The sequence below is a fragment of the Hyperolius riggenbachi genome, chromosome 9 (assembly GCF_040937935.1).
Source record: "Hyperolius riggenbachi isolate aHypRig1 chromosome 9, aHypRig1.pri, whole genome shotgun sequence".
NCBI lineage: Eukaryota > Metazoa > Chordata > Amphibia > Anura > Hyperoliidae > Hyperolius > Hyperolius riggenbachi.
Window position 1 is genome coordinate 278,611,332 of NC_090654.1, and position 12,273 is coordinate 278,623,604.

At 45.2% G+C, this 12,273-nt stretch overlaps 1 protein-coding gene across 1 annotated transcript in view; it reads right to left on the reverse strand.

Moving 5' to 3' along the window:
- The window catches only part of ERO1A (endoplasmic reticulum oxidoreductase 1 alpha), a 75,556-nt gene that overhangs the window by 9,251 nt on the left and 54,032 nt on the right, over nucleotides 1-12,273 (reverse strand). The window contains exons 10-14 of the mRNA XM_068254651.1: nucleotides 12,019-12,045; nucleotides 9,196-9,288; nucleotides 6,417-6,663; nucleotides 4,542-4,611; nucleotides 522-608 (exon numbers count right to left, since the gene is read on the reverse strand). Coding sequence (XP_068110752.1) covers nucleotides 522-608; nucleotides 4,542-4,611; nucleotides 6,417-6,663; nucleotides 9,196-9,288; nucleotides 12,019-12,045 — 524 coding nt within the window. The remainder of the gene's footprint in view (nucleotides 1-521; nucleotides 609-4,541; nucleotides 4,612-6,416; nucleotides 6,664-9,195; nucleotides 9,289-12,018; nucleotides 12,046-12,273) is intronic.

Sequence of the window (12,273 nt, forward strand, 5' to 3'; positions counted from 1 at the left end):
CACACACACACACACACACACACACACACACACACACACACACACACACACACACACACACACACACACACACACACACACACACACACACACACACACACACACCTTTAAATATTAGTGGTTTGCATATAGAATGAAGCCAGAAAGCAGTAATTCGCTGGTTTCCAATCAAATTCCACATCAGATGACACTGTTCAATTGGACTGCAGATCGTCACCTGGGTATGCTTCACTGCCTGGCCTGCAAAGACTTCTACATTTCATGTATACTCCAGCCCCCCAGCAGTCTGAAGTATGTTGACCCGGCCCTCAACCCAAAACGTTTGGAAACCTCTGCTCTACAGTATATGCCTCTCACCTCAGGTTCACTTAAATCTGCATCTGTGTCAACCCAAAGCAACCAACAACATCCCAGCTGTCATGGTTCTACAGATTGGTCAGAAAAGGAAGCATACGATTGGCTACAGCAGTAGCTTCTATAAAAATGTCATTCCCCTCCCCCCACTCGTCCTGCTGACATACCTGCAGCTTCCCCCACAGCCGACATTTAAAGCAGCCAACGCAGTCCATTATCCGCGAGATGTTCCTGAAGTGGAGTCGGAAATCTTCCTGCAGTGAAAAATAAAATGAGACATCACCCCGTGCAAACCGAAGAGACAAGTACAGCAAACATGGCGGCACTCAGGGCAACACCTCTAAACCATACACCTGGATGGAGAATAGCTGGATAGAAGCAGGCCTTGGAAAGTGCGCGGCTCAGTACAGGCCCAGGATAAGGTTACTGCCAATACCAGACTTCCAGCCACGCCCATTCTACACCACGGCAAGAGAAAGTTTTCAATGAGTTCCTAAGCTTGGAAACGGGCCAATCAAAATGAGCAGGAATTGCCTTGGATTAGCCCAGTTTGAAAGCTGCATACAATTTGCATTGATTTTGCCTACAAGACAGAACTATTAGCATCTCACTGGACTAGCATCTCTAGTGGACAAGAGTGATCAGATCAGCATATAAAAAAGGTGGCACCTAGTTAGGACACCTCAAAATGTACTACTTTGCTTGTCCCAGTTAAAATGATACCACGTATACAGTCCATGCATGACTACAGGACTTTTCAAGAGCCACCCCCACCCTATGAAACTCCCTCCCACTCAGACTCACTCCTTCCTTCAACACTTTCAAGCAAGCCCTCAAAACACATTTCTTTAAAATGGCCTACCTGGCCAGGTATAACCTTGTTCTACCTCTGTAGAACCCTTGTTTACATTGTATGTATCCCTATTGTCCAGCATTTCGTAATATTGTCGGCGCTTTATAAATGCAATAATCAACAACAACAAAAAAATAATAATAAATAATAATGAATTTGGTGAAACCAGTCGATACAGTCAGACAACTTTCTGAAGAAGTCATAGCCTCAGATAAGCAGATGAAAGAGGCACCCAGTTATGGCAGACTTTGGCAGAAGAAGTTGTCACAGTAACAGCCAGCTTTCTTAATTAATCATAGTAGTGCCTTGCAGGGACCAATATAGCCATTTTAGCAAAGAAAACAAATGTAAAAAAGCAAATATTTGCAACAGCTTTTTTTAGTGTCGAAAGTCGCATGCATCAAAGCAATGTTCACCTCCCATTCATTCGCCAATAACTTTATCGCTACTTATCACAATTAATTAATCTATATCTTGTTTTTTCCGCCACTAATTCGGCTTTCTTTGGGTGGTACATTTTGCTAAGAATTTTTTTTTTTCTAAATCCATTTTAACAGGAAGATTAAGAAAGAAATGGGAAAAAAATTAATTTCTCAATTTTAAACTATAATGGCCAAAAACTAATACATGCTACCGTAATTAAAACTCATGTATTTTATTTGCCCATTTGTCCCGGTTATTACACAGTTTAAATTATGTCCCTATCACAAATTTATGGCGCCGATATTTTATTTAGAAATAAAAGGTGCGTTTTTTTCAATTTGCGTCCATCACTATTTACAAGCTTATAATAATTTATAAAAAAAATATAATAAGATACTCTCTTGACATGTATAATTTAAAAAGTTCAGACCCTTAGGTAACGGTTTGTTTTTTATTGTAATTTTTTTTTTTTTTTTTTTAAATGTATTTGGGTAATTTTTGGTGTGGGAGGGCACCGATAATTTTAAATGTAAAATAATGTAATGCAATGTAAAAAATGTATGTGGGTGTAGTTTACCATTTGGCCATAGTCAAAAAAAGTCCTGGAGCTTACGATCACGCTACCAGGAACTACAAGGAGGCTGTGAATTTTTTTTTAATTTTTTTTTTTCAGAAATACCGCGGTCTCTGATTAGAGATCGTCAGTTTTTCTGCAGGGGACTTAGATCGGTGAATGGGAATTATATTCCAAATTCACTGATTGGGGGTAACGGCAGGCAGTGGGAGCGCGCGCAAGAGCGCGCCTCAGGCAGCGGCACAGTCTAGATCTAGACGGATATAAGATAGACTTAAGTGGTTAAACTTGTATTCATTTTATCAGCTGATAACTGTTAAATAATTGTGGTTAAAGGAAACCAGAGACCAGATAACATAAAAGATTTATACATACCTGGGGCTTCCTCCAGCCTCATCCGCACAGATCGCTCCCACGCCACCGTCCTCGGTCTGATGCAGGAGAAGTGCGCTCTTTATGTATTTCTCCGGCAGCCCCTGGAGAGATACGTAGAGGTTGCACTTCTCTTATGTACATTGGCCGCGACTGGCTGAAGTTACAGGTACCGGAACTGGCGCAGGAGAAGGCAGAGGACGGCAGCGTGGGATCGATCCATGCAGATGGGGCAGGAGGAAGCCCCGGGTATGTATAAATCCTTTATGTTATCTGGTCTCTGGTACACTTTAAAGAGCATTTACAAAAAAATTCTAGGTCATCAGTAAAAAAAACAAAAACAAAAAAAAAAAAAAACACACAAGTCCCCCATGCTCGGAGGAACAGCTCTGTGCTCAGTTTTATCAACTGCAATTAGAGTTCAAAACTCAGCTTCCCTCAAACTGCTGCATATACAGTAACTGGTAAGTCCAGTAACCCGCTCTTGAATAAAAAATGGTCACTGATAGTTGCGGCTAATCTTTTAGAGCAGGGAATTGTGATGAGAGTTCCAGAGTCAACATGGCCCTCTTTAAAACAGACTCTGCAGCTGTGGCCCCTCCCATTTACTGAAAGGAAGAGGTGTGGTAGATCTGGCCTGTTCCCTCCCACACACTGTCCCACAATGCCTCACCTGGTACCATAGCCACACCTCCCATATGAAAAAATAAATAAATAGAAAAGCAGGTAAGTGGCTGACACAGTCACGCCTTACCACATAGGGAACAAAAGGAGACTATTACTGATTTATAAAGATAGAGCATTGATTGCATGCTACACACACACCATACTCCCAGGCGGTATTGTGAGAGGAGGAACTGCTGCGATGTTTCATATGAGCAGCTGAAGGCAGTGAATTGACAGTCTGATCTCTCTTGCATTGGCCCGATGCTTGGTCCCAGCAGCCCCTCCCCCAGGTAGTCACATCTGGGTGCAGCCATAGCTATGCTCAGATGTGACAATTCGCAGCTGGCCAATGAGTGTGCAATTCAGCCTCCCACCTGAAAGAGGTGCAAGAGCCACGACACCAGGCTAGAATAGGCCAAAGGGCGATCAGACTACCCCCCTTTTTTCCCCACTAGGGGGATGTCCTGCTGGGGGGGTCTGATCGCCGCCGGCCATCTGCGTTTTGCGGGGGGGGCTTCTCAAAGCCCCCCTCCGCAGCCATTTCTGCCCTCCCGCTCCTTACCTCCCTCCCTCCCTCTCTCCGTAATGCGCAGGACGGAGTTCCGTCCTGCGCATTGAAGGATAGGCTTCAGCATATCATATGCTGGCGATTCCCGGCTAATCAGAGGCCGGGGATCGCCGATCTGCCTTACGACGCTGCTGTGCAGCAGCGCCGTATGATGTAAACAGCGGGGATTTCTTCCCCGCCTGTTTACATTTTGCCGGAGAGCTGCGATCGGCGGCTCTCCGGCTGTTCACGGAGACACCCTCCGTGAACTGACATGGAAAGGCCGCTCGATCGAGCGGCCGTTTCCATGGTAACCCGCAGACGACCAGTTTACGCCAATCGGCGTTAGCTGGTCGTCAAGAGGTTTTAAAGGAACGCTATTAAAAATAATTGTAAAATACACATTTGAAATGTACATTCTCCCCCCCCCCCTCCAAATAAAATACACTTAAGTACCCAGCCCCATGCAACTGTCACCATGCTGTAGGTAGTGAAATATCTGACAAGTTTTGGACTAGTCCATCTGCTCATGGTGACGTTCTCACAGTGAAGTGCTTTCGTAAAGAAAACAAAATGCTGAGGACATATGTAAGCAAGCCAGTCTCCCAGTATGGACACTGTTCTGACAGTTGGACTGTACCACTGCTTTCCAGGGTGAGCTGTGGCAGACATAGCGATTCCTAAAAATCCACAATAAGAAGGAGGACTAGTCTGAAAGGCTTAACTCCCCCAATCACATGACAAACGCTCACCTTTAATCGGTCCGCCTGCTTCTTATCACCGGCAAAAAGAGAATGTTCATCAAAGTGTAACGGAAATGTTCTGCAATGGAAACAAACAGGTACATCTAGATCAGTGCAACAGAGAACGCTTCAAGGGAAAAGTTTTTTTTTTGGGGGGGGGGGGGGGGGTGCATTTTAAGTCTCTGGCACAATTTTTTTTTTTTTTTAATAAAATGGTTATTTTAACTAAACTTGGTTTTGGATTAGGTTAATCTCAGTTTTAAAAAACTAGGCTTTTTTAATAATCCTAGCCCTACTACACTATACTAGCAGCATGGCTACTGGGAGGAGTTGATGCCTCTGGGATCATCTATTGCACACAGACTACATTTCCTATGATGCCTAGTGGCGACTATTAGCTGGTATCCCCTAGGTCAGGGGTCCCCAACCTTTTTCGGCCTGGGGACCGCTATCCGACCAAACTTTTTTTCTGGGGACCGAAAGGGAGGGGAAGTGGACGGTGTCGTGCGCAGCGGGTTACGGGGGGCGGCCTAGCTAGCATAGTTGCCCCAGTATAGCTAGTATAGTAGTGCCCCAGTATAGTTGCCCCAGTAACTATACTAGCATAGCTAGTATAGCATAGTTGCCCCAGTATAGGGAGTTTAGCTGCCCCAGTATAGCTAGTATAGTTACCCCAGTATGGGTAGTATAGTGTCCCAGTATAGTTGCCCCAGCATAGCTAGTATAGTGCCCCAGTATGGGTAGTATAGTGCCCCAGTATAGCTAGTATAGTGCCCCAGTATAGCTAGTATAGTAGTGCCCCAGTAACTATACTAGCATAGCTAGTATAGCATAGTTGCCCCAGTATAGGGAGTTAAGCTGCCCCAGTATAGCCAGTATAGTTACCCCAGTATGGGTAGTATAGTTACCCCAGTATAGCTAGTATAGTGCCCCAGTATGGGTAGTATAGTGCCCCAGTATAGTGCCCCAATATGGGTAGTATAGTAGTGACCCAGTATAGTTGCCTTGTTATAGCTAGTATAGTGCCCTAGTATGGCTAGGCTACCATTTGTTAATTTTTCAATTGCCGAGCACTGAAAAGTTATTTTAAAAAGGATGAAAAATACTCTTAGGAGAGAAAACGTAGAGGAAAAAATGTGTTGAATAGGAGCCAAGGGGCCTTTTTCACAACTTGTAAATAAATAAAATAAAATTATTTTGACAGTACTTTTTCACCTACTTTTTGGTAATTATTTTGACAGTACTTTTTCACCTACTTTTTGGTAATTATTTTGACAGTACTTTTTCACCTACTTTTTGGTAATTATTTTGACAGTACTTTTTCACCTACTTTTTGGTAATTATTTTGACAGTACTTTTTCACCTACTTTTTGGTAATTATTTTGACAGTACTTTTTCACCTACTTTTTGGTAATTATTTTGACAGTACTTTTTCACCTACTTTTTGGTAATTATTTTGACAGTACTTTTTCACCTACTTTTTGGTACTTTAATTGCAAAGTTGAAAAAAGTCATTTTAAATCGATTATTAAATCTCCTAAGAAAAAAAAAAATTGCATATGGCCCACTAGGTCTAAACTACTTTCTATAATACTGCACTTTGTGGCTCATGTGTCCCTCTATATTTATTTTCCTTTTATGGAGGTTCTTCAAAGTCCAAAATCCAATCTATGTTCATCAGCCTTAATTATACACATCTGAAGAGATACAACTATTTATACGGGTCGTCTTTCAGGACTGGAATGCAAAAGAATAGTCAAAAAACTAGAGTAGTGATCTGAACAAAAACTTGACTTGTAGATAAGGTTGTACTTTTTTTAGTGTCTAATTTTTCAGCCAAATCCCTCCTCGGCCCGGGGCAGCGACATTGTCGGCGGGTCTTACTTGGCATCGTGTAGGATGTCCAGCAGAAGATGCTTGGTTTCCAGGTCTTTGGTGTCGTTTCCGGTGTACAGATGGAAAGACGGTCGCTCGAAGAAGGGCAGGACCTTGGAGATGGCTCGCAGCTCGATCAGGTAGATGAAGTAGAGGTTCTTCAGTCGCCGAGGACCTTCGTTCTGCGTGTGGGCTGCGTCAAAACGGGTCTCAAACTCCGTGACATTGTGACCCCAAATCTTATTCATCCAGGTGTCTGCAGAGGAACAAGTAATAAATGATCAACTAAAATGAACTTCATACTCCTTGCTACCTCGCTTCTGATAAAGGATCAAAAGAAAAGCCTCTGAAATTATTACCTAAAGGGAAAACCAAAGTCCTACTTCCTTTGCCAAGATTTTCACGTATAAAAAGGGAAGACGCGGTGAGAGGTATATGGAGGCTGATATACATTTCCTTTTAACTACTTCACATTCCTGGGTTTTTACCCCTGAAGATTGATGACCATGTTGGCATGTTGGCCGTGTCGCTATTGATAAATCAATAACTTATTACTTATGCTACATATAGCAAAACCTTGGATTTCAAGGGACTTGGTTTAACCACCTGGGCGTTACGGACAAGCTCAGCTCGTCCAGTAACGCCGCGGTGGATTGCTCTGGCCCCGGTGGGCCAATTTGCATAATTTGAAAAAAAAACCGCAGCTAGCACTTTGCTAGCTGCGCGGTTTCCCGATCGCCGCGAAAGAGGGCCCCCCCGCAGACCCCTTACCCAGCTTGGCCAATCACCACCAGGCTGCGCTATGGGGCGGATCGGGACCCCCCCTGACGTCAATGATGTCAGTCCGATCGTCACCATGGCGATGGGGGAAGCCCTACAGGAGATTCCGTTCAGAACGGGATTTCCTGATGGGTATTAACGCCGGCGGCGATCGGAAGGGTGGGAAGGAGGGAGAGAGGAGGGGGGAAAGCATGTAGCTAGCTACACGGAAAAAAAAAAGTCATAAAACTCTCCTGCAGCCGTGCGCCGCACGTAATCAAAAACGCCAGGGAGGGTAAGAGTGCTTTACAAGGCAAGCAAACTGCTTATATATCAAATCAAAATTTGATTAAAAAAAAATAAGTAAGTTTACAAGTGGCACGTCATCACAATTGAGTCGATGGTTCTTCTCCGTTCGATGCTGCATGTTTATATTATTATAACAACAACATTTGTATAGCGCTTTTCTCCCATTGGACTAAAAGCATTTAAGAGCTGCAGCCACTAAGAACGCACTCAAGAGGCCACCCTGCAGTGTTAGGGAGTCTTGCCTTGAAGTTAGAAAACAACCATCATCTCACACATCAGGCTGATGCTATCTTCCAGTTTTGGAAGCAGAGCAAGTCCCCTCCTCAGTTTCCTTCATGTTTTTACCACATGAACAGAGTGTTCTGTGTTTTGGCTTCAGGAAAGATAATTCACCGGAAGTCAGACGGGGAAATGAGAGAGGGATCAGGTGAGGACACAGCCCATCAGGCAGTCACCGTCATCTGTGGCACACGACACTAATGGTGGCCACACTGAATCCTTTGAGGTCCTCCTTCGGTGACAAGGGGTTGTTATAATGTAGAGATCATAGAATTCCAGTATAAAAAATACATACAAAATGGAAAAGGGGGTGGAGTCAGACGCATCCATATCAAGTGGTGTTATCCCCGCCTACCACGAAGCCCCTGAATGTTAGAAAAGCAGTTGCCCTTCTCCACATTGCCAATAAGCACCAGGAGCCAAACGCAGCTTAGCTTGAAAACGCAATTAAACAAAGACAGCACTATACACTTCCTTTAGATCAGAGATGTCCAACTGGAGGCCCACAGTAGTACAGTTTTTTCCCTCGTGGGCCCCGCCTCCAGGTCTCTGGTGGGCCCCCCTCCTTGTCTGACAGAGCTCCAATTGCTGCCTGCAGCACACAAATTCTCTTCTCAGTGCTGTAATCACTCGTGCTGAGAGCAGTGGCGTAGCTAAGGAGCCGTAGGCCCCAATGTAAATTTTACAATGGGGCCCCCCAAGCACTCTATACATAATTGATATGACGCACCAAAACCTGCCAATGGCAACTACAGTGTCAGAGGTGCAAGAAGGGGATGGGGAACAGCTTGTTAATGATTATCACTATTCAATGTATCTATAGAAGTGATTATGAGCAAAGGACCAATAGAGAGGTAATACTGTAGTTGAGGGAGGGCCCTTCGGGGCCCCTTTGGCCCAAGGGCATCGATGCGGTCGCAACCTCTGCAAAGTAGGACATTACTTTATATTGAAGGAGGCGACTCTATGCAAAGTTTTGCTGGGCAGCAGTGTCTCTGAATTACAATGCTGCTAAGATCATGTACATTTGGCCCTGTCCATAATACATCATGACCACGCCCACCTTCCGGTGCATGGTCACGCCTCCCCCCCCCCTCCCAATCATGGGATGTGTGGGCCTCAGGTTGAAATTTCTTTGGTGGGCCCCAGGTGTCCCAGTCCGACCCTGGCCCACAGGCCGAATGTGGCCCCTGATTGCCCAGGCTATTTTTTGTCTCGGGTCCCCTACTCTGGCAGGAACACTTCTTGTTTGCACTTGGCTCCACCCCCTGCAGCCAGGACACTGATGCTCTGCCTCCACCAGCCAAAAAAAATAAATAAAAAAATCCAGTACTAGACACGCCCCCTGCCCATGAAGTTGGACAGCCCTGCTTTAGATGAAAGTGCCGCGAGCTTGCTGCGGGTGTCCGGCTCGCTATACAGAGCCCCGCCCCCCACTCACCTTGCAGGAGGTATCTGGCACTGAGGTGGATGTTAATGCTGGCGTGTAATCCCGAGATCAGCCTATAGAAGGCTCTCTTCTCAACACACAGACCTGCCAAGAGAAGAAAAACAGTGGTGACAAACGCCCCCAAAAATAAACAGCAAAGACAGAACAGCAGATCTAACAAACTGCTCTGTTTAAAGCAGCCTTTTTCAACCTTTTTACCCTGGAGGAACCCCTGCAAGTAATTTGTGGATTGCAGGGAACGCCGGCATGACCTTTAAAAGCTACAGTACCCTTTCTTACAAATTCTTGCTAAAAATGTGCTTTTTATTAATGTGCTTATTATTCTGACCCCCAATTTAGGGCTTTTTTACAGTACCCCCTATTATAGTGTGCTCACTATCATACTTTCCCCAACCCCCACGATGGAGAAAAATTCCAAGGAACCCCTTCAGAGTACTCCAGGAACCCTGGCTGAAAAGCCTGGTGTAAAGTGGATCCGAGGTGAACTTTTACTCATTGCATAGATGTGTTCCTTTCCTATTGTTTATAGGGCATTCCTCAAGCCAAATACTTTTTTGTTTGAATACGCTAACTCCCTATAAACTGAACAAGCCACGCCTACATGTTTTCAGAGAGCCAAGGCACTTTCAGACAGTAGCAAGGGCTCATGGGAGCTCAGTCTGGACAGGAGGAGGTGGTGTTACAAGCCATTGATTTCAGAGGTAGAGGGGAGGAGGGAGGATGAGGTTTTTTTCACAGGCTGAGTGCTCTATATACAGATAAGCCTGCCTCTGTGTAATGTTTACAAACAACATGGCTGCTGTCATTGTATCACAGGAAGAAATAATTTTCTATTAAAGCTGTTTGCAGCTAGATTTGCTGTGTAAACTATCTAAACTTTAACAAGTAACTTGTCTATATATCTTATCTATAGTTATTTTTTCATCTCGGATCCGCTTTAAGTTTTAAAAGAGCAAAAGTTACAAATTTATCTCGGTAGAGTGATGCCTCCTGATCCCCAGAGACTTTCATTATGCCCCCCACCCCCTGAGACCCTCTGGAAGTTCACAGCCGTCATACGTATTAGTATGCCACCGGCGAGTTGGGCACCGTGATCGCTGAATGACGGCTCTCCCTGCTGCCACTCAACTCCCCGGGGGCGTTCAATACTATTCCCCCTCCAAGTTGTTGCAACTTGGAGGGAGGTTTAATTCGGGGTCTGCTCATCGCCGGAGCCCTGAATTACTCTTACATAGCATTGCTGTTATGGGGCCCCTGGTTTTGGCGCCTGGCGATTTCCATGCGGCGAAACTACCCGCGTCGCACAGCTGCACTCCCGTACAAGAACAAGCGTGGCCGTAGTGTACAGGACGCCTTGGCGGAGAAAGCCTGGCCTGATTGGTTACATGTTACAGAGTACAGAAGGGAGCATGCTGTGCGCTCTGCTTGATAAAGCTCTTGTTGAGGTTCCAGGGGTCCCAGCACTGGATTGGTGGAGGCAAGGGGGGGGGGGGGGCAGATAAGCCTCTGGATTACCTAGATGCTTCCCTCTATTAAAGTAGCCATTTAGGCTACCTTTTTCCCCTTCATGTTCACTTTACACAGTAAGGCTCATTACCCAGCAGCGCAGATGCAAAACAGGCACGGTAATCGCTCCGTCCATTTTGCATCCACTGTGCACCGTCCACTCTGCGTCCGCCCGTAGCGCCACTTCCTGCCGCAGATCACCGCCACTTGGTCCCTGAACACAGCCCGGAGGCTGGAAGTAGCATGTGGCTCTCCATAAGCTGCAGTAGGCTAATTCTCCCTAGCAACAGGGAGACTTAATTGGTCCACCATGAACCAATGAGAATTCTCCCTGTTGCTGAGGAATCCCATTGGTCTTCTGCAGCCTAACTGAGATCCCCGTGCTTCTTATGGCCTATATGGGGAAAGCACCCGCCTATCCGGACTAATAATCGCAGACTGCACAGAAGTGCGGCCCAGTTACCACGATGGATCTCACAGATCCAACGCAGAGTGACAATTGTGAAAAGCTCCCATTTCAAATAGGAGCAGTTCACTGTCAGTTTAGCAATAAGCGGAGGGACAAAAAAAAAAAAGTCCATTCTCTGCTCAACTGGGAAGACAGCCCAATTCCATTGCCAGAGGAAGTAGCTATGGCAAATGCTATACCTGCATTTATAGGAGGCTTAGATGCTTTCCTTGTGTTGAAAGACATCCATGGCTACAATTACTAGGTAATGCCTAATGATGTTGATCCAGGGATTTTATCTGATTGCCATCTGGAGCCGGGAAGGTATTTTTTTCCCTTTTGGGCTAATTGGACCATGCCTTGTAAGGGTTTTCGCCTTCCTCTGGATCAACAGGGATATGTGAGGGACAGGCTCGAGTTGTGCTTTGTACTGGTTGAACTCGATGGACGTACGGTATGTCTTTTTTCAACCAAAATAAATATGTAACCATTTCCAATGCCATGATAACATTGCCATAAACAGAGACGGAAACCTCATTTCCTGCATGATTATGTCCACTAGGTGAGAATTTGCATATTTGCCCCAGACCCATCCACATTTGTGACCACAATTCTACAACGTGCTACATTCAGATCAGCTCTACCATTAGGGATGGTCAGGGAGGTGCTACTGATTTCAAACAGATGAAAATTGGATGCAGGATTATGCAGCAGCTGCAGCTATATTTGATTGCTCATTTCAGAGCTGCATACATTTGCACAAGATTTACATCAACCACAATGATCAGCAGCTTGCTGGGCATCCCTGGAAGCCATAGTAAGTCCCTGAAGCAAACCGTCATCAAACACAAAGGACGTACCTTCCAGCCAGCTGTAGAACATGGCCTCTGCAAGAAAAACCACAAACAGGAGGTCAAAACGCACAATTACCACAACGTTCTATGACAATCTGAGCAGAGCCATTTCCTGAGACAAATAAAGGACCACTACAGAAAAAAAAGGAAGCCGTTAAAAATTAGACAACCAACAGGTTTTGGACTAGTCCCATTTCCTCATGTTGCATTCTCAGGGTTTTCTTTGTTTTCAAAAGCATTTCCATGAACGGCAGTTGCTCA